General features: G+C 42.1%; 1 protein-coding gene across 1 annotated transcript in view; it reads left to right on the plus strand.

The window, feature by feature from the left end:
• Positions 1 to 961: 961 nt before the first annotated feature.
• kdm7ab (lysine (K)-specific demethylase 7Ab) overlaps positions 962 to 23,843 on the plus strand; it is a 47,719-nt gene continuing 24,837 nt past the window's right edge. Inside the window, 1 exon segment of the mRNA XM_065009812.1 lies at positions 962 to 1,081. Coding sequence (XP_064865884.1) covers positions 984 to 1,081 — 98 coding nt within the window. The 5' untranslated portion in view covers positions 962 to 983.

Below are 23,843 nucleotides of genomic sequence, written 5' to 3' on the forward strand. Positions count from 1 at the left end.
AAATTGTCACTTTCTGACCACCTACCATGGGCAAACATGTTTGGAAGGTTTCGTTCAAATATAAAGGAGTATAGTCAGAAAGATATTGAACTTAAATGGAACAACCATATACATTAAAACTGCAATATGTGAATTCTAGAAGAAACGATTCAGTAACTTTTTAACTAAAGCCTGTTCTTGCCAATACTTTCTCTCTTCTCGATTCAGAAGAAAAGTGTATGTTATAAATGTATAGCTACAATGCCTACAAACACTACCAATTGCAATGTTGTTCCTAGTGTGAGGACGTGGGTTGAAGGTCTTGTAATTGAAGAAGCTAACAGAATGCAGCACCAGTGCATCAGACTTCATATGTTAATGATGAGACTGTATATCTCATAAGGGAATATATAGAATACATAATAATGGGAGAGTGATTGGCACAATCCCACAAACTACATCATGGCAGCGCTGACTGATCTTCTACCCAGAAGCCCTTGCTCTAATACAGGAGCCAATTAGAATACAGGTATGGATGGATATCACAATAAAAGTCCTATATGCCACATCACATTCCAGTCCCACACTAGTTTCCATACTATGGGTTAAAAAAAGATTTCGCCGTTTGGTCCAACCGGAATCGCCGCTTTAGCCAAACGTTTATACCAGAGACCACGCTCTTTTATTAACAATTTGGAGCACCTGGTGCCAACAGGCCACATCAAAGATATCTGGCTTATAACACTCTACAACTTGTTATTTTATTTAGCGTGCATGCAAGTTGAGTTAATATAGCCTACATTATGGTGTTGCGATTGTTGCTTGGATTGAATAATAGTAAATTATTGCTTATTATGATTAACAAATATCATGCTTCGCAGAGTGGTCGTGTGGTCTCCCAACATTATCGTAAATTATCGTTTCGCCCTCGGCTTTTTCCGTGTATGTTGAAAACAGTCCCCGCCCAACTTTCTGGCTGCGTTGTTTGTTTGGACACTAAGAAGATGGCGGCGGCCCCGCTGTACTGTGTCTGCCGGCAGTCTTACGATGTTAGCCGGTTTATGATTGAATGCGACATTTGTAATGACTGGTTTCATGGCAGGTAAGGAGCCGACATATTCCTTAATGACATACCTGACAATGACAGGAGTGCGTCAATAATCTGTTCAGGAAAGTCAAGTCGTATTGCGATGTCAGTCTCGCTCTGTGAATAGAGGTTCAATCAAGACCGTGCAGAGCATCTTGCGAGCACCCAGCGCGAGCGAACAGACCTTTGCGCAGTTTGGCTACATATTCGTTTGTTTACCTACTTTCTTTTAGACATACAACGGACGATGTGGTAGTTGAAATCGGAGTCATTAAACGTTTATTATTATTATTGTTTTTTTATCCCAGTGCCAGATCTCTGCACAAGTAAACACAGCACGCAATTATACGGAAATGAACTCCCTGCGGTTGCTAGTTATTTTATAGTATTTGGTTAGGAGTAGAATTAACAGTTGATTTATCAGCCAATTGTACTTTATTTGCAGTATATGTAACGTTATCTAGTCAGTTTTAGAGCAGAAACTTCGAATCAAACACAGTTGTCTCGGCTCTGTTGTCGTTTTAGTGTTTGTCAAGTTTTGTCTTGCGCCTTCTGACAGCCAGCCAGAAATCCGAAACCTTCATCTGTAGCTAAATGTTTTTGTTACTGTGTTAACTAGTTGTCATGTCACGATTCATGCCGTGAGGATGCCATATTAACTTGATATGAACTTATTTCAAATAAGTGACTTTTGTGGGTTTGGGGGGCAATAAACAATAGGCAAGGCAATGGGGGTACTGCCGTCCACGCCAGTACAGGAAGAGGAAGTAGCCTGAATTCTAGAGAACATTTTGATGTTGGAAAATGTTTGTCTCATCATTGAGAAATGGACCAAATGGGAGTGTTGGATGGTCAAATCGAGGACGGGAATTTAAATGTCCCTTCCCGAACAAAGATGTCTTCATGGCGAGAGCCATCTAGCGTTAGAATTCCGAAACACATTTTTAAAGCAAGTGCACGTGTTTGACGTGTCCCTCGAACATCATGTTTTCCCAAAGACGAAACTTGACATTGTTCCTAAGGAGCTAGGATAAGAGGTATGAATAAATGATCTATCACTACAGACACCCGGGTTCGTATCCAGGTTGTATCACAACAGGCCGTCATTGGGAGTCCCATTGGGCGGTGCACAATTGGCCCAGCGTCCGGGTTTGTAAATAAGAATTTGTTCTTAACGGACTTGCCTAGTTAAATATATAAAATCTCACCCCAGTTGCTTGGTTCACGCCAATATGAGGCCTCTCATCATGCATGTCAGAGGTGGTCCACAGTATGGCACATTCTGTCATGTTTAGCTTTACAGAAGAAAAAACAATTCTGCACTGAAACAGCTGGGTTTAACTATAAAGTGTGGTGCCAGGAACTGAGCAAGGAATTCATGGCTTCTGCCTGCACGCCGAGAGAGATTGAGGCATGAACGCTGCACTACAACTCATTGTTTTCTCATTAACAAACAAGTGTGAGCAAGCTCACTATGGCCTAACTTAGTGCAGGCATGCCAAGGTTCACCTGGGACTGTGTCTGTCTACACACAAACTTGTTTACTGAAGGCTCTCTCAACAAAGGGATTGTAGTTAGGAGCTTTTATCTCTTACACCCTCTCTTCCCTTATTCCTCTGTCCCCAAGGCCCGGATTGCTCCCCTGCATGGTAGATTACGCGGGCCCATTCACATCCCTTTTTGGTGGGGTTGCCTTGCCTGAGCCTGTGTGTTTTCTGTTGTTGGGAAACCTCTTGTCTGCAGTGCTGCCTGCCACCAATGGGATTATGCTGTCTAGCCGCAGGCAGACGGTAGGCTGTGTTATTATCAGGAACTGAGCACAGGCCAGTTTGGGAGCTGGGGAGCTGCAGAGGGGAGAGTGTTCGGGGGGGATTAGGCTATTAGAAGCATTTTTGCTATTCATGCCAGACATTAAACTCTTACGGATGCTGTTCACACATTTTATATGCCTGGGTCTTTCTTCAGTCTCTTTCCTGGAGAGTGTTGATTTCCTACTTTAATCAGTGGCATCAAATATGTTAGTATTTAGATGGCTGCCTAGAATTCTGACACTCCAATGTGTGTGTGTGTGTGTGTGTTACACTGGCCATTTGCACTATACAAGCGGCACTCTCCTAGCCACCCTAGCCTCGCCCTCATGTGGGTGCTAGCAAGCAATCGGCAGATAACAGAGGGGAAGTGTTGAGCCAGTAACCGAAAGGTCGCTGGTTCGAATCCAGAGCCGACTAGGTGGGTGGGGTGTCTGTGCTGTCGAGCGAATTGATCCTGTAAATTGCTCTGGATAAGAGTGCTTGCTAAAAACATTATACATAAAAAGGTAGTACTACTAATGTTCCCTCTAGTTTTTTTGAGGCACTGAGTGCAAACTTGGACGATGTGAAAATTCTTTGTAACTTCCGGTGCGTGTTTACTGTGACCACTGAGGCTGTACCTGTTAAGTTAAATTTTTGACAGTGGCCAAGTAGGCTACTGTGGCTTTTTGATCATAATGTGGGCTTACCAGAGTCGCCTACCATTTAAAAAAATAAACTATGAAGAAAAACGCATCCCATAACATTTTTACATGGAAATAGCCGTTTTATCATTCAGCCTACATTTTTTTGCCTAAAATGACATATCCAAATCTAACTGCCTGAAGCAAGGATATGCATATTCCTGGTACCATTTGAAAGGAAACACTTGAGGTTTGTGGAAATGTGAAAGGAATGTAGGAGAATAACACACAATAGATCTGGTAGAAGATAATACAAAGAAAAAACCAACTGTTCTTTAGTACCATCATCTTTGAAATGCAAGAGAAAGGCCGTAATGTATTATTCCAGCCCAAGTGCAATATACATTTTGGCCACTAGCTGTGTATGTGCTAATTTTGACTGATCGATGAACCATTGCATTTCTGTTCAATGTTGTATCAAGACTGCCCAAATATGCCTAATTTGTTTATTAATAACCTTATGTTCAAAATTGTGCACTCAAACAATAGCATGGTATTATTTCACTGTAATAGCTACTGTAAATTGGACAGTGCAGTTACATTAAGAATTTAAGCTTTCTGCCAATATCAGATAAGTCTATGTCCTGGGACATTTTCTTGTTACTTACAACCTCATGCTAATCACATTAGCCTACGTTAGCTCAACCGTCCAGAGGAAGGGACACCGATCCCAAAGAAGTTATCCCTTTACTCAGTACTTTATTGAAGCACCTTTTGGAAGCGATTACAGCCTCGAGTCTTCTTGGGTATGACGCTACAAGCTTGGCACACCTGTATTTGGGGAGTTTCTCCCATTCTTCTCTGCAGATCCTATCAAGCTCTGTCAGGTTGGATGGGGAGCATTGCTGCACAGCTATTTTCAGGTCTCTCCAGAGATGTTTGATTGGGTTCAAGTCCGGGCTCTGGCCGGGCCACTCAAGGGCATTCAGAGACTTGTCCCAAAGCCACTCCTGCATTGTTTTGTGTGCTTAGGGTCGTTGTCCCGTTGAAAGGTGAACCTTCGCCCCCAGTCTGAGCTCCTGAGAACTCTGGAGCAGGATTTCATCAAGGATCTCTCTGTACTTTGCTCCGTTCATCTTTCCCTCAATCCTGACTAGTCTTCCAGTCCATGCTGCTGAAAAACAACCCCACAGCATGATGCCGCCACCACCATGCTACACCGTAGGTATGGTGCCAGGTTTCCTCCAGACGTGACTCAAACTTAATTTCATCAGACCAGAGAATCTTGTTTCTCATGGTCTGAGAGTCTTTAAGCGAAATTTGGCAAACTCCAAGCGGGCTGCTCTGCCTTATACTGAGGAGTGGCTTCTGTCTGGCCACTCTACCACAAAAGGTCTGATGGGTGGAGTGCTGTAGAGATGGTTATCCTTCTGGAAGAGGAACTCTGGCGCTCTGTCAGTGACCATTGGGTTCTTGGTCACCACCCTGACCAAGGCCCTTCTCCTTCGTTTGCTCAGTTTGGCTGGGCGGCCAGCTCTAGGAAGAGTCTTGGTGGTTCCAAACTTCCATTTAAGAATGATGGAGGCCACTGTGTTCTTGGGGACCTTCAATGCTGCATACATTTTTTTTGTACCCTTCCCCAGATCTGTGCCACGACAATCCTGTCTCGGCGCTCTACAGACAATTCCTTCGACCTCACGGCTTGGTTTTTGCTCTGACATGCACTGTCAACTATGGGACCTTATATAGACAAGTGTGTGCCTTCCCAAATCATGTCCAATCAATTGAATTTACCACAGGTGGATTCCAATCATGTTGTAGAAACTTCTCAGGGATGATTAATGGAAACAGGATGCACCTGAGCTTAATTTCAGGTCTCATAGTAAAGGGGCTGAATATTTATGTAAAACAAATCAAATGCAGAAATATATTTATATATATATATATTGCAAACATTTCTAAAAACCAGTTTTCGCTTTTTCATTATGGGGTATTGTGTGTAGATTGAGAATTGTTTTATTTAATACAATTTTAAATAAGGCTACAACGTAACAAAATGTGGAAAAGTCAAGGTCTGAATACTTTTCTAATGCACTGTTACTTAAACAACCAAAGATTTCAAGAATAAAGACTGGTTTATACTACGTTTATTGACAGTTGTCGCAGTGACATCATGAACATTCTATTCTCGTCCAATGTCAAACTTGTATCAAAAAATGTAAACTACAGGCTGCATGACATCAGCAGCCTGGTGGTCCAAAATAGCATAACTAGTGTATTTTAACACCAATAAACTCATCTGTTTTAAAAATTAATTTACTAAATGGCAATCTTGCAAACCCGGCAACTTAAAGCAACTTTCTAAACAATATTTTGGTTCGTTTCTAGCCTGTTAGCTAGATAGCTAGTTCAAATAATGACCATTATCATATAGCAACATCTCCACAACGTCTTCACTTTAGCTCATTTGTCTTAATTTTTACAGGAAAATAAACTGATCATTATTTACAAGTTAATGGCGAGCCAAGTACAGAAAATAGCTTACAGATGTGAGTGTGACGAAATAATAAAAGCAGGGTTTTCTACCAGAGAATTTCATAACTTGGACACTGACTCGTTGGCCTAACGTTATATCCTAATTTGACTTTGGTGCAGGTCATGTTCTTCACATTACTGTCTCTGGTAAACACGTACACTTTGATTTTATTTTATATAGTATTTGTCACATGCACAGGATACAGAAGTTGTAGTGAAATGGTCACTTGCAAAGTGGAGTATTTTGTTTAGACAGCTAGCTAACATTGAACCATAATCCCAACTCATAACATTACTACCCTGCATGAATCTGCAGGTAGCTAACCTACCAGGTTCAATGTTAGCTAGCTAACATTAGGCTATAACTAGCAATGCCAGTTGAAAATGCTGTATCCCTGAACAGGATGTTAGCGTTTTCTGGTGACTGCATAGGCCATGTAATGGAGAGCGTTTCTATTTATTAATATATATATATATATATATATATATATATATTTTTAGACTATTTGAAAATAATAAATGATTATTATTTGAATAGTGAAATAATGTCAAATGCCCATCACTAGTGTGCGTGTGTGACTGACTGAGGAAGACTGATTGCACTGCCACTGGCTTTAGGCAAGTTCAGCACTCATCTATCAATGTCCTTGCGGGATGAAAATACTGGGGAGAGATTGATGATCCATGTGATTAAACCCTTAAGTTTTTAGTGGGATTGGTCTGGTGGTTTACTCTACACTATTTAGGCTGCTATTATGTTATTATGATTGCTTTGTGATGGGTGATATCATTTTAAGTGTATGTGGCCACATACGAGAGGCTGACGTTTCATATAGATGTATTGCTTTACCTCTAATCATACAATGTTGCACTGCCCTTCATTTACTGTAATTGGTTTTGAGTCCTTTTACCGTATCCATTGAAATGCTATGTCTGTGTTAATCAGATCATAATCAAGATCAGATCAATGATGATTAAATAGGGAACATAAGCCTAATTCACATGGACAATAAATCAATTACATTTTATGAATGAAGTACAGCACTGGGAATATGTCGCTGACTAGTCCATTTCATTAAGTGCTTGGATAACACATTTTCAGGACTTCATAGCCTTCATTCAGTGAGTCTCATGGTAACTTTCAGGAAGCCATTTAACAGGAGAGAAACTATTTCAGCCTTAACTGGTAACAAAATGTTCCTCCGCCGGTAGCCTAGCGATTAAAGCGTTGGGATATTAAACGAAAGGTTGCTTGTTCGAATCCCCAAGCCGGCAAGGTGGAAATATCCGCTGTTCTGCCCTTGAACAAGGCAGTTAACCCCCCTGGGCGCCAATGACGTCGATTAAGGCGCTCTGATTCAGAGGGGTTGGGTTAAATGCATAAACGCATTGCGGTTGAATGCATTTAGTTGTGCAAGTGACAAAGTATCCCCTTTCCCTAACCAGGTTTTCCACAATGGCAAAGCGAGGTCAACCCTCTGCTCATTCATTGCTAAAGCACTGATGAAGCACAGGTTGTCATGTGAGAAACTCTTGACCTGTCAGGAATTCGATGCATTTCATGCATGGCCTCTGACTATGGTTATTGTTATTGCATTGTAGCCCACTTGCCGTGCCTTGAGATATTTATGAAAACTAAGGAAACGTAGTTGACGCATGGACATTGTAAATTATAGGATCTACACAATGACCTATGCCATTTTTCATACATGGGGTCCAAGAGTTTGTGCTGCTCCGGTTACTTGACGGTAACTCCTGGCCCAAGATTTCTGACCCATATACCCTGACCAAGAAAAACTCAGGTCCCTATAGGCTAATCATACAAGGGGTTTGTTGTGTGAAGCCTATGTTCTCAGCTTGGACCATGTCACAGGAAGTTGTCTCTGAGAGGCAGGAAAGACAGTGGCTTTGTCAGCAGAGGCCAAGGGAGGGGCTGCTTCCTCTGGTGTGGAGGTGACACTTCCTACACTCATTATTCTCCATGGTCCTTAAGCTCTTAAGAAATTTCTCGGCCGAGAGAGGCTGCAGCCTGGCGGTGTTCGAACCAATGACTGTATATGTTACTCACCACCTGGATTCGGTCTTGTGTAGCGCAATTTTAATTTCAGTTTTTTATATCGGATAAAAGTAGAGACTCAGAGCTACAAAAGGGTATATCATACACTGCATTTTTTGAGGAACAATGGGACCACCTATGGGAGGAAGGATGTCAGCGCTGCTCGACAGTCAGAACGCTCCTTGGTGACAACACCAGGCTCCAGAGCATCGAAGCTGTAAAATAGGGAATAACAAAACATTTGAAGACATTACAACCCTGCACAACATTAATTCACCTCCCAAGTTTAGATAAGAATAACCTCATACAAATAAAAAAAGACATTTTTACCCAGAAGTGCTGGTACTGCTTGATCTGTGGCAATGGCCTGAACTACGGAGTCAGATGTTGTTTGCCCTCCATAGTTTTCCACAAGCACCATACCATCCTCCAGTCCAATCAGCTGTGGGATGTTGACCCCTGTCACAGTGCTGTCCTTCACAACATCAGCAATCTCAGTGTTCACTCTGGTCTTTCTGAAGCGCTGCTTGATGAGGCCGAAGCACCAGTCCGGGGCGAACTTGGTGTGGCCTGTGATCAGGAAGTGAAGGTCCAGATTGTGATGGAGCTTGGTCCATCAGGCACAATACCAGAGCACACACTTGTTCTTGTTTTGGCCACTGCACTTATCACAATTCAGGTCCAACTCCGTAATTGGGGAAGAAATGGTGCATGTAGTTGATGACTGCGCTGCTGCCTTTGCTTGCTTGGGCCAGCTCTCTTTTTGATGACTGTATGACTGGCGGATTAGAGTCGGGCGTGTTCTACTGATTTAATGCTGAAAGACACATTCCAGATGCAAATATTTTAGCATTATTATACAATGGATGCGAAATGGCATCCTGAGAACATCACTACACACAGTTCATACAGATAATGTTTGCTACTTTAGCTAGCCAGCCATTTTAATGTCAGCTGGCTAGCTAACAGCAAGCTAGCTAAAGTTAACCAATAGCTAGCTAAAGTAAACCAACAAGTTAAATGTTAACTAGCTAACATTAGGCTATAACTAGCAATGTGAAATGGCATTCTGAGAACATCACTAACGTTACACACGCTTCATACACAAGTTAATGTTAACTAGCAAGCCAGCCACCTAATGTTAGCGAGCTAACAGCAAGCTTTAACTTGGTATCTTTTGTTTAGACATGTCACGTTAACATTAGCTAGCTAGCTAAAAAATGAACTATAATCCCACTCTGTAGAGTAACATTACAATACAAAACGATTATCATAGCAAGCTAAAGTTAACCAAAAAACGTTAGATTCAATGTTAGTTAGCCAGCTGGAGTTTGATGGCTGGCATGCTGTCTAACAGCAAGCTTTAGCTTGCAATGAAAACAACTTTCGGGCAAAATTAGAAACCTATAATATCTGAATCTGTAGCTAGATTCTTACCTGTATACATGGATGAAAGCTTCCAGGCAGTCTGCAAACCCTTTTTATAAGACATCCTGTGTTTCCATTTAGTTTGCACAGCTTGTTTGGCCCGTTGTGTTCCACTGATTTCAAAACGTGTTATGAAATGAGAGTCAGCATTGTATGGCACAATCGTCGTCCAGAAACGGACCTTTGTCAATAGCGCCTGATAAATTCCGGCCAGCAATGTTATTGAGAGCAGTAGCAACATATTTGCAGTTCTCCATGGCTAACATATCTTTCGAAAAAACTGCAGTAAAAGGATAATCTACGCATTATGAGCAGGTCATTTTATGATGCAAGATGCAACATCGCAAACCAATTCAAACTTCTCTCTCGGCATATCCAGCCCATTCATTATCTCAGCCAATCATGGCTAGCGGGAAGGTTTTCTGTGTCTAAACCAACTAGGCTTGTAATTTAACAATTTCATATGTATTTACAGATGACATAAGTTTGATATTAAGACACATGAAAGTTCACATGTTCGAGAAGGCATTTCTGCCAATATTTTTTAAGTTCAAAACGCTCTCCTGTGAAGTCGTGACTTGCTACATACACCTAGTTTCCTGACATATATAAATGCACAAAGCCATCAATCACATGACACCATTCATTCCTATGTGATGACTCAATAGTGCATTTGAAGCCCAGGAAATCTGCTAAGATGGTGTCTCGTGGGAGAGTTATGTAGACACAGTATGTGCAGTTTGAGCTACTCCCAGGAAGTGATGTTGCAGGCTAGCTCAGTGCTGCTCCGTCATTGAGTATCTCAACTTGGCCAGCAGCATACCACCCTGCATCCCACTGCTGGCTTGCTTCTGAAGCTAAGCAGGGTTGGTCCTGGTGGGTCCCTGGATGGGAGCCAGATGCTACTGGAAGTGGTGTTGGAGGACCAGTAGGAGGCACCCTTTCCTCTGGTCTAAAAAAATATCCCAATACCCCAGGGCAGTGATTGTGGACATTGCCCTGTGTAGGGTGCCGCCTTTCAGATGGGACGTTAAACGGGTGTCCTGACTCTCTGTGGTCACTAAAGATCCCCTGGCATTTATCGTAAGAGTTCTGGTGTTAACCCTGGTGTCCTGGCTAAATTCCCTATCTTGCCCTCATACCAATCACGGTCACCTAATTTTCCCCAGGTTACAATGGCTCATTCAACCTCTCCTCTCCCCTGTAATTATTCCCCAGGTTGTTGCTGTAAATGAGAATGTGTTCTCAGTCAACTTACCTGGTAAAATAAGGGTTAAATAAAAGGCCAACTGGAGTACTGCAGGCAGCCATTAGTTACTAAATTATCCATACTTTTGTGTATGATTTTGTTTTAAACAATCAGTTAAAAAACATGCATCTGATATAATAGAACAAATTATTCGTACAATGATTGTCTTCAATTTTTTTAAATGTATTTACACAACGATTGACTACAAAGATTTTCCTATGTTTTGCAAACAATGCCTGCAGTACCGCAGTCGGCCTTGAACTTCTTGGCTTCAATGAGAGGAAGCAGTCGTTCCCCCCTGGTTCGAATAAAGAAGGACACAACCCAGGAATGAGGGGGAAGAGTAGGTTTCTCTTCTGTTCTCTTCGCTGCGTTTCCTGCCTCTCGACTGTGAGTGAAGTCTTTATTTGTGAGAAGTTGTTCTCACAGATTCCTGCCCCTCGGCAAGTCTTTGTTTATGAATGACGTTAATTAATCAATATGAAGCTAACCTAGAAGAGGATGTTAATCGTCCAGTGAAATCGGTGACCGATGACTACCAAGGTCATAGCCAGGTACCTTGACTCATAGCCATATGAGCTATGTGCTCATAGCAGCTTAGACTCCCAGCTCAAATTCCATGGTTTCATCATGCGATGTGGTGGAAATGTGATCCAGAGAATCTGAAGGAGGAATTGTGTGTCTGGGGATAGGTTTGAGGCCCATTGTGGGAAACTAACCCTGGTCACGGCTGATTCTGATAATTCCGTTATCAAGCCTACCTTATGTGAATGTTCAGTGTGCTCTTGTGAATGAATAGGCTAGCACTGCCCTACCTATCACAAGCTTGGCACATACAAAGTTTAGCCTAAACCGAGAATAGTAGGCCTGTCTGTAAACGGGCCTCTTAGTAAGGTGCGGAAAATGTTTGTTTCCTCTATTCGAGTGAGAAAGACGTGAATGCTTTAAATAGCTGCACGTCTACAGTGTGTGAAACAGATGGAAACAAACAGAACCATTACCCCCCAAAAATTAAACATTGTCACAATGATATTTGACAATTTAATGGGAACATCTCTTCTAAGCTGTCCATTTAGGGCTGTGACGGTCTTGGAATGTGAGGTTATGGTAATTGGACAGGTCAATGTACGGTCATCCAACATAATCGTTGGGGGGGGATTGGTGCATATCAGACTCAAAAGAAGCACTTGGCTTTTCTCTGCAACTTCACTATTACCATTAGTCATTATTACCTATAAATATTAGTCCAGTATACAAATTAAGAAATGTCAGATTGGAGAGGATTTTCGTTTTGACAACTTAATGTATAGGCTATCGTACTCAAAAGAAACGTGCAATTTTGCTTTGTTTAAATGTATGTTACTGTTGTCTTAGTCCTATAAGACCCAATGTAAAAAGGGGAGGTCACACTTGTTTACATGGATATGTTCCTATTTGAAACTAGTTTTGTTATTATCATGGTCCTTCATTATTATAATTATTATTCAGGTTATTACTTATAAATATGAATCTAAAAATTAAGAAATGCCAGGTTGGAGAGGATCTATCACATTTTTGTATTGACACACAATTAGCACGACTGAGTCAACATAGATGTATGCCTAACTTATCCATGTCTGTCGGCTTTTCTGCAATTTTTTATTTTTTTATTCAATACGGATCCTATTTCGACACACAAATCCATTCGCGTGAAGTCCAATGTTTTTTTTTTTCAAAATGTAACATCACACCCTGATGCTGCGGTCAATCGATGGACATCTAGGCCTATAGAGAGAATCAGCGAACTCTCTCTCTCTCTCCACACACACACATCCCTGTAAAAGGACCCATCAATCAAAGCCTAAGCCAGCGTATGTCAGACACAAGAAAATATTTATTCTTTCCTTAAAACATATTTAAAAAACCTAGGCCTACCTTAGGCTTTCTGAAATGAGGAAATAAGATGAATTGACAAGGAAAGTATGAAGGGGAGAGGGAGTTACGCGATAGTATTAAATTGACAATCATTAAAATGGAAACAAATATACATGTCTGTAACTTAAGAAAAGATTACGCATTAAGTTATACCATGCCAGGTTGGAGAGGATTGGCGCATTGTCCATATTTATTTACAAGCAAGCAATGGAAACATGCATTGTATAAAAGAAAGTCCACACATCAAGTGCCATAGCCTATAGGCTAGCGCTTCTACACCCCCGTGCATCTAGCGGTGTAGCTGCTGGAGCATCAAGCGACATTTGGAGAGAGGAGATGCAGACCGTTTTAATAGACAGTCTAGCTTAAGTTAGCAGAACATCGGCTTATTCATTAGTAAATACCCCCGCTGTTAGGTAAAGTGTATCTACACGAAAATAAAGTTAATACATTTAGCTAATTTGGTCAATAATGTAGGCCTATTTAAAAGTTTTTGACTTATTTTATTTTCACGACTGTCTTTATCCATAAGCGTCAATTACACGGTTATTCAATTACTGTCACAGCCCTATGTCCACCAACATTGTTCACCAACACTCAGCTTTGTCTAGAACTCTGGTATGGTGCAGAGGAATGGGGCTGCAGCTTCAGTCTCTGCCTGTATGGGTGTGTGAGCAGACGTGTTGTACAGGAAGACGGGAACGCTGCCAGTGTGTCTGCCATCACCATGGAGACACCTTTGTGCCACCACCAGTCTAGGTGAAGCAGAGGGCAGCCTCTGATAGATTGTGTTATTTGTTTGGAATCGCTTCTCAGTGCAGAGGCCAGGGGGAAATTACTGGAAATTTGAAAGTAGGGTGCTTCATAAGTGAACCCACCCAGTTATGTCCAATATCACCTTGATGACCCCTGCTAACGGTACTCTCCATGATTTTTTTGAGCACCATCAAACATGAACCAGTTTCTTGTAGTCGAATGTTGGCACCATGTCCTCACGGATGCTACTAATAAAGACAGATGTCTTATTTCCTACCATTGTCTGCTCAAATGTGTTTCTCCCCTTGATCAACACAATGAACCTCTAACTGCACATCTGACTAATGAACACCACCACTCGGACAAGATGGCAGGTCTCTTTAGAGCGAAGGCAATGAGGCGACGTATTGTCCGTGTCAGTCACTGGGTTCCTGGGCAGAGGAAGAGGATTTTCACCCTCATTGGCTCCTTATCTATCTCTGGAGTGCTGCTTCATTATGTTCCCTGCTAGTACTGCTAGAACCCCCCCCCCCCCCCACCCATCTACCCACCCTCTTGGCAGACAGTCCCCATTGTCGCCTTCTCAAGCACAGACAGTCACTCTCTAGAGGGATTTAAGCATTTTAAGGCATGACGCGTGCAGCCGGGGGCCAACAGCCATGGACTTGTTTGTCTGTTTTTTTCCCCCTCCTTTCTATCTGGCTAACATTGGCCATATTTGAGGAGGGTTTCTTTACATTTAATCTTTATCCTTGGTATTTTACCGGTATCCACCAGAACACCACATTTTTCACATTCAAGTCCAAAATAATACAAATATACACGTAGCCAAGCTGATTTGTTTTTGTAACATCTCCGGTGTTTGTTTTTTCCAAAGACGTTTTCCCTCCCACATCAACAGTGGTGCAATACCACTGCAACCGCCTGATGTGTGTATGTAGGGAAACGCAACAGCAGCCATGCAAGGTGCAAATCCAACAGAATATAATTTATGTATTTAACCGTTTATTTAACTAGACAAGTCGGTTAAGAACAAATTTGTATTTACAATGACGGTCTACCTCGGCCAAATCCTAACGACGCTGGGCCAATTGTGCGCCGTCCTATGGGACTCCCAATCACGGCCGGTTGTGATACAGCTTGAAATGGAACCAGGTGGTGACGCCTCTAGCACGGGAGCTCGGGAGCCCTAAGTGGGAGAAAGAAGTCTCTGTTGTTACAATGGATATCCAAATCCACGATCTGGTTACTTCTAATTCCAAAAATAATGTTTTTGGTTTCAAAATATTTATTTACTTATTTTCGGTTACCTACCCACAATGCACTATTGCTACTGTCCTTCAGGGAACCTACTCTGGTACAGAGTTTGTTTGCTAGCTTGAGCTGGCTAACGTTAACCACTCAACAGGCTAGCATGTAATTACATTCCATACCTAGTGTTGGCAGTGGTAAACTACAATTAATGATGTATATAAACCCTGGATTGCTGATGCTATGGATTAGCCAATGAGAGGCTTTGAGGCCACCGGTTGGCCATACTGGCACTCCCCAGAAGAAGCCATCCTCCATAGGAGTTAATGGAATTCTACAGTATTTCAATTAAGTTACATGTATTTAAGTATTTTTTGTTGTTGAAGTGGGGGCAGTAACATTAGAACTTTCAAAAAAGTATACTCCATGGAAAATGTTTTTTATATATTTTATTATGTTTAGCTCATGTCATTTTTAAAGTATGCATTAAGGTGTCTGTTATTGAATAAATATGGCAAAAACAAACGTAGACATTTACAAATGCGTTTCTATAGCTTCCAAAATATTTTTTACAATGTGGGAGAGTGCCAAGATAGAGGTGCGGTGGCTTCAAAACAGTGCCCCCTGTCAGTCATCTACTATGTGTGTGTATAGATGTCTATCTCTCTCTCTCATTGGCTACAATCCACCAATAATGAGGAAGTGTGATTTTAAACAAGCTATATTGGTATCACCAATCCATGAGCATTCCCCACATGTGGGAAATCTTGCATATTCAGCAGGCAGGCTCTTTGTCCCTTCTTGCCTCGGTCTCACGAAAGGGGAAGATAATTCCTGCTTGATGCAACTGTTTAGTACCTTGTCTGTTCATAGTTTTTTTTGTCCTTCTATTTGTTTCGTCAACTTTTCGGCCTGTTCTCTGTGAAGTAGACTAACCGAGTTTTCTAACCTTTCAAACTTGGGTTAGTGCTAGCTGACTCACAGCTGAGTCTGGACTGTGCTGTTGTGATCATTTCCACCTGCCTGTTCCACCTTCCTTCGATCGCCGGCTTGTTGAATGTTTCCCTCATCTCCTGTGCCCTCTGCCGCATCTGGACTATTGTCTCTGGAATCGATCTACATTGGATTTTCCTCGCTAGATCTCTTGTATTACCCTCACAGACTTTCCCTCAGCCCGGTGAAATGGCCTCTACCTCTGAAGCACCTCTCTTCCTGGCTCTCGCATTAGTAACTCGGCCACTCTTTTAACATCTGATGGGACCCAGCTGTCAATCTGTAAGTCTCTGCTGTCTCTTTGCTTTTGATCAGCTCGATTTGTTTTAGTTGTGTTCTGTGGATTCCTGCCTATGCTAGTTGGTCTCAAATTGTTAACAATGTTTGGCTCTGGCTTGCTACCTATGCTGATTGTGGTGGTTGGCTGGCTAGGCTAGTTAGCAGACTAAAATAGTTAATGATGTCAGATGGCTGACTAGCTTGTTGGCTAAGATAATGCATATAACTGATTTAGGTGACATTATGTATCTCCAAAACTTTGGTGTACTTTAATGTGGCTCAATTCACTATTAAAGCTGTAAATTAGCTAGCTAGGTGTTGAAAGCTGCTGGCTGACTCATGCAATGCTAACGTAGTAGGGTTAGTAGGGCTAACGTTATTTGGCTAGCAACTTTGCAAGCTAATTTGTAACGGTAAATTCATAAAATATAAAGTTGGCTGAATTTAATTGAAACCAGTAGTCATGAAGGCACACGATTAGGTTTAATTTGAAGTGATACATTTTGAAGATATGTCAAAGTACCTTGTAGGGAATAGACTGACTGGCTGGGTCCTCTAACACGTTGCCCCCTCAAAATGTTTTATGTAATGACTCGAAAAATAGAAAAGTGAGGTTTTAACTTTGCGTTGGGCTTTTTGATGCGTATACTAATGCAAATCCATATGTTACATGTGGTTACGTTTTAGAGACTGGGGGTAACCACGACACCAGGAAAGGATGGAGCTCACCTCTGGATCTCCATCACATGCTCATTGCTCCCATCATGCTCCTTTCTTCGTCTGCCTCTGTAAGCTCACTGATTAGTCGCTCTCAGTGAGGTGCTGGTGATCTTGCTGTGTTTGGCTTCCTTCCGCTAGGCTAGAGACTCCTAGCCACAGGAGTGAGCTGCATGACTGAGAAAGTGGCATCATTCTCTCCATGTCTGAAGAGGAGATGAAAACAAAGGCAGAATGCTATAGCCTAGTAACAGAAGAACGTCACTGGCTCGGGTTGGAGGTGAGCCTGAAATGGTGTTGAGTACAGTTGTCTGTAGTTGCGCTTAATTTCTTCTGCCCCGTACTATTTTGATTTGTTCTGTTTCACTTCTTTTAGGTTAGGCCTAAGCCTACTCTGACATAATTACCGGGTTGCCTGGTGACTAATGTGTTTCCTGAGAGGGTGGTTGTTTCATCATAAGCCTGCTCTGCAACAAAGGGAGCTGTGAGTCATTATTAGCTCTGTGTCCTTCACACTCCGTAATAGTGAGTGGAAGTAGCAGTGTGAGAATACAGGGCCCACTGTTCCAATGCACAACTGCAGTCATGACGTAGGGAGAGGGTGTGTGGTTTGTAGTCAGTTCCGGACCGTCTCTCAGAGCCAGACATTCTCAATAACACACACTGCCACTGTGTGATTAGTTACCCGGTTTTCAGTGGGGCTATGTTCTGAAGATGTGGACTCTTTAGGTGCAATAAGCTGACAAATCAGTGGTGTTGTCATCAAGAGTCTGGCAGACTCTCTCTTAAGGCCAGATACTACAACCCCCCTAATCATATCACAATCAACTTTTACCAGCTGAATGTAGACACAAATGACTTATATATATTTAACTAAATATGCAAATAAGGTGATGTCGTCTCATTAAATATGAACATATGTGTATATCACGCAAACCAGTTATTGTGGACACTGGATGAAGTCTGCGTAAATATTTTGTTAAGACACTACAGGACCAGACTTGTCCATTGTGGATAAATACTTTTTTCATCATTCTGTCTGTAAAAATCTACAGTACCAGTCAAAAGTTTGGACACGCCTACTCATTCAAGGGTTTTTCTTTGTTTTGACTATTTTCTACATTGTAGAATAATAGTGAAGACACCAAAACTATGAAATAACACATGGAATCATGTAGTAAACAAAGTGTTAAACAAATCAAAATATACTTTAGATTCTTCAAAGTAACCACCCTTTGCCTTGACAGCTTTGTACACTCTTGGCATTCTCTCAACCAGCTTGATGAGGATTGCTTTTCCAACAATCTTGGAGTTCCCACATGCTGAGCACTTGTTGGCTGCTTTTCCTTCACTTTGTGGTCCAACTCATCCCAAACCATCTCAATTGAGTTGAGGTCTGGTTATTGTGGAGGCCAGGTCATCTGATGCATCACTCTCCTTGGTCAAATATCCCTTACACAGCCTGGAGGTGTGTTTTGGGTCATTGTCCTGTTGAAAAACAAATGACAGTCCCACTAAGCTCAAACCAGATGGGGTGGCGTATCGCTGCAGAATGCTGTTGTAGCCATGCAGATTAAGTGTGCCTTGAATTCTAAATAAATCACTGACAGTGTCACCAGCAAAGCACCATCACACCACCTCCTCCATGTTTCACGGTGGGAACCACTCATGCGGAGATCATCTGTTCACCTACTCTGCATCTCACAAAGATACTGGGTTGGAACAAAAAATCTCACATTTGGACTCATCAGACCAATGGACATATTTCCACCGGTCTAATGTCCATTGCTCGTGTTTCTTCTTCTTATTGGTGTCCTTTAGTAGTGGTTTCTTTGCAGAAATCCGACCATGAAGGCCTGTTTTCACACAGTCTCCTCTGAACAGTTGATGTTTGTTACTTGAACTCTGTGAAGCATTTATTTGGGCTGCAATTTCTAATGAACTTATCCTCTGCAGCAGAAGTAACTCTGGGTCTTCCTTTACTGTAGTGTTCCTCATGAGAGCCAGTTTTATCATAGCGTTTGCTGGTTTTTGCGACTGCACTTGGAGGAAATAAATTCCATAATTAACTTTTTAACAAGGCACACCTGTTAATTGAAATGCATTCCGGGTGATTTTATTTATTTTTATTTCACCTTTATTTAACCAGGTAGGCCAGTTGAGAACAAGTCCTCATTTACAACTGCAACCTGGTCAAGATAAAGCAAAGCAGTGCGGCCAAAAACAACAACAGAGTTACACATAAACAAACGTACAGTCAATAACACAAAAAAAATGATTTTTCTATGTACAGTGTGTGCAAATGTAGGGAGGTAGGCAATAAATAGGCCTTAGAGGTGAAAATAATTACAATTTAGCATTGATACTGGAGTGATAGATGTGCAGACGATGATGTGCAAGTGGTGATACTGGGGTGCAAAAGAGCAAGAGGGTAAGTAATAATATGGGGAGGAGGTAGTTGTGTGCTATTTACAGATTTGCTGGCTGTGTACAGGTACAGTGATCGGTAAGCTGCTCTGACAGCTGATACTTAAAGTTCGAGAGGGAGATATAAGACTCTAGCTTCAGTGATTTTTGCAATTCGTTCCAGTCATTGGCAGCAGAGAACTGGAAGGAAAGGCAGCCAAAGTAAGTGTTGGCTTTGGGGGTGACCAGTGCAATATACCTGCTGGAGCGCGTCCTACGGGTGAGTGTTAATATGGTGACCAGTGAGGTGAGATAAGGCGGTGCTTTACCTAGCTAAGACTTATAGATGACCTGGAGCCAGTGGGTTTGGCGAAAGATATGTAGCGAGGGCCAGCCGAGAGCATACAAGTCACAGTGGTGGGTAGTATATGGGGCTTTGGTGAATAAACGGATGGCACTGTGATAGACTACATCCAGTTTGCTGAGTAGAGTGTTGGGCTATTTTGTAAATGACATTGAAGTCAAGGATCGGTAGGATAGTCGGTTTTACGAGGGTATGTTTGGCAGCATGAGTGAAGGAGGCTTTGTTGCGAAATAGGAAGCCGATTCTAGATTTAACTTTGGATTGGAGATGCTTAATGTGAGTCTGGAAGGAGAGTTTACAGTCTAACCAGACACCTAGGTATTTGTAGTTGTCCACATTATTCTAGGTCAGAACCGTCCAGAGTAGTGATGCTAGTCGTGCGGGAGGGTGCGGGCAGCAATCGGTTGAAGAGCATGAACTTAGTTTTACTAGCATTTTAAGAGCAGTTTGAGGCCACAGAAGGAGTGTTGTATGGCGTTGAAGCTCGTTTGGAGGTTTGTTAGCACAGTGTCCAAAGAAGGGCCAGATGTATACAGAATGGTGTGATCTGCGTAGAGGTGGATCAGACGTTGGCCGGGGTAGGGGTAGCCAGGTGGAAAGCATGGCCAGCCGTGGAAAAATGCTTTGAAATGATTGTAGATTTATCGGTGGTGACACTGTTTTCCTATCCTCAGTGCAGTGGGCATCTGGGAGGATGTGCTTTTATTCTCCATGGACTTTACAGTGTCCCAAAACTTTTTGGAATTGCTAGCCTTAGCTTTCCTAACTGACTGAGAATATTGGTTCCCGACTTCCCTGAAAAGTTGCATATCGCGGGGGCTATTTGATGCGAATGCAGTACGCCACAGGATGTTTTTGTGCTGGTCAAGGGCAGTCAAGTCTGGGGTGAACCAAGGGCTGTATCTGTTCTTAGTTCAAATTTTTTTTATAGGGCATGCTTATTTAAGATGGAGAGGAAAACACTTTTGAAGAGCAACCAGACATCCTCTACTGATGAGATGAGGTCAATGTTCTTCAAGGATACAAGCGAGCAGGCCTTTCTCAACGACCTGACTCGGAAGTGTTTTAAGGAGTGTTTGACAGTGATGAGGGGTGGTCATTTGACCGCGGACCCATAACGCACGCAGGTAATGAGGCAGTGATCGCTGAGATCCTGGTTGAAGACAGCAGAGGTGTATTTAGAGGGCAAGTTGGTCAGGATGATCTCTTAAGAGATTGCCCATGGGGGGACAAAATGGCGCCGTAGAGAGAACACGGTGTTTCAGCGAGCTCTCGTGGCATTCGTAAATTTATATTCTTACATTAATCTCCTAGCTTGAAAAAGTGGTAGAATTGGCTAAATAAGTTACCATATAATGAGTCTTGACGACTATTTCGCAAAAATCTCCGACAACATGCCCAATAGAACTACTAAGAAGTCGACCAAAACCACCACCCCTGTGGATGTGCATGAGGAGCTAGCTAACGTTAGCGAAGCTAACACCATTGCGGACCCGGGCACAATGGACCTGATGATTCAAAAGATGACTGATAACATTACTAAAGTGATCGATGCTAAGATAAGAACGGTCTTGGAAGCAATAGCAGGCCATTCAGCTGAAATACAGAGCGTTGTGAAACGTGTTGTTGAGGCGGAAGGAAGAATTGCTGCAGTGGAAACTTCAACTACATCTATGGACGCTAAGATAAAAGCACTTGAGAAACAGGTGCGCGAAATGGCGGAGCACATTGACGACTTGGATAATCGAGGACGCAGATGCAATATTCTTGTTGTGGGACTCCCGGAAAATTCTGAAGGGACACGTTCAGTAAAATTCTTTGAGGAATGGATCCCTGGCTACCTACAAATGGACACTAAGGCTGGTCGTGTGAAGCTGGACAGAGCCCATCGCTCTCAAGCACCGATACCGGGCCCCAATCAACGCCCACGGCCGGTGGTTATAAAGTTCCACAACTTCACCGACAAGCAGCGCGTCATGGATGCGGCTAGAAACATCGGCTCTGATGGTAGTCAACATAAAGGTCCAAAGGTCTCATTCTTCAATGATTATTCCACAGCGGTTGTACGAAGACGCAAAGCGTTTGATGAGGCGAAGGCTCGACTCAGGAGAATGAAGATGGACTATGCACTGTTGTACCCGGCCACATTGAAGATTATGGTCAACGGATCACCTAAAAAGCTCTACACACCTGAAGAGGCTGCTGCGTTTATTGACTCTCTCGGGTAAATAACTTTAAGCTGCACCTCCACAGCATTGAATAACTTTGCTTATTTTTAGTTGAATCTGATCACGAAACAGTGGTGTGAGTCCCCACGTACTCCGGCTCAGTAATATTCGTAACTTTATTATTTTTCTTGCTAAAGTAATAGCCGCTATAGCTCAGGCTGAGATATGTGTGAATCCATATTGGTGCCCAGGCTTGGTTTTAGGTGGAAGAGCCTCAATCTTCTTCTATTGATTTTCTTTTCCATATATATAAAGGATGAGGCTATTGAGCGGCAATGCGGACTTAAGAGTCTACATTGGAGAGTTGAAATCCCCTGCATGTTAGCTAGTGGGAAAACCCCCTTTTGGAATTTTACATGTTTAATTTTTGGGTTTAGTATAGTTCGAATTCAGGGTTCATATTTTTTGTTTATGCTCAGTGAGATAGAGGAGAGTTCAACACATGGAAAAAGGTACCACCCCACTTTTACAGTAGGATCCAGTCTGAATATTGAATGGTCAAGATACAATGGCAGATAACAGACTGCGTGTATGTACGTGGAACATTAGAGGGTTCTATAACCCCATTAAGAGGAAGAAAGTATAGTCTTTTTTGAAAAAAGAAAATATTGATATTGCACTGTTGCAAGAAACCCATTTGGATGATAAGGAGCACCTGAAATTACAACAAGGAGGGTTTGGTCAAGTGTTTTTCTCATCATTTACATCCAGAAGTAGAGGTGTAGCAATTCTGGTGAAAAAGAACTTACCACTTAAGGTCTTGAATTGTGTGAAAGATAAATTTGGTCGCTTTGTTATAATTAATGGTACTTTACAAGGGCAGAACATTTCCATAATGAACATTTACTTCCCCCCTGCTCACCCCCCTGATTTCCTCACTAAGGCATTTCTAGACTTTTCAGAATTAAACTCAGACACTGCAGTGGTTGGAGGAGATTTTAACTGCTTGTTGAACCCCCTTATTGATAAGTTTCCCAGTGGTATAGCTTCACTCTCTCCTCAAGCTAAGTCACTTAAAGCTATTTGTGATGATCTGGGGTATGCGGATGTCTGGAGAGCTTTCCATCCCTCCAACAGAGAGTTCACTTTTTTCTCTGCACCTCATGGATGTCAGACTAGAATAGATTCTTTTTTTATGCCCAAGACGTCTTTGCAGTCTGTTTTATCTGCTAGGATAGGAAGCATAGTCATATCTGATCATGCTGAGGTGATCCTGGACATAAAACTCAACGGGGCATTCAATCGGTCAAGACATTGGAGGTTGAACACAACCATTCTTAAAGACCATACATTCACATCATACTTTATAACAGAGTTTAAAGCATTTTTCTCTATTAACTCTCAATCAACAGATAACCCCTCGCTCCTTTGGGAGACCTGTAAAGCGTATGCCAGGGGTCTGATTATGTCATACACAGCTACTAAGAGACGGAAAAGCGGGAAAAGCAAAAATGTTAGAGGGTGAATTAGGAACTAAAGAGAAGGACTACATTAAAACGCCCACTCCTGCCCTATTAAAGGAAATATCAGTCATTAGATCAACGCTAGACTCTCTCCTAACACAGGACGCTGAAAAGAAAATGAGATTTGTCAGGCAAAAGCTATATGAACATGGCGATAAGCCAGGAAAGTACTTGGCATACCTAGCTAAAAAGAGGGCTGACTCTCAGTCAATTGCTACTATTACTGATTCTGATGGTAATCATTTACATGAAAATAAATTGATAAGTGACTCATTTAAGAAATTTTATACAAACCTTTATGCCTCAGAACTGCCAAAGGATGCACCCAAATTAATGGAGAACTTCTTTGGTAAGATTGAGCTCCCTACTATCTCCGAAGAACAGAGGTCCCTCCTTAATGCCCCTATTACCAAGGAAGAGATAATGTTCGCAATTAAGAATCTGCAAAATGGTAAGGCCCCAGGACCAGACGGGTTTTGTAGTGAGTTCTATAAAGAGTTCCATGGCCTGATCCTTGAGCCATTGCGTGATATGTTTAACCACTCATTTTCAAATGACCAACTCCCTCAAACGCTGAGAGAAGCCAACATTTCACTTATTCTCAAAAAGGGAAAATGTCCAGAGTCTTGTTCCTCGTACAGACCAATTTCCCTTCTGAATGTGGATAGAAAATTGCTTTCTAAAATTCTAGCCACAAGATTAGA

Source organism: Oncorhynchus nerka, linkage group LG25, assembly GCF_034236695.1.
Source record: "Oncorhynchus nerka isolate Pitt River linkage group LG25, Oner_Uvic_2.0, whole genome shotgun sequence".
Classification (NCBI taxonomy): domain Eukaryota; kingdom Metazoa; phylum Chordata; class Actinopteri; order Salmoniformes; family Salmonidae; genus Oncorhynchus; species Oncorhynchus nerka.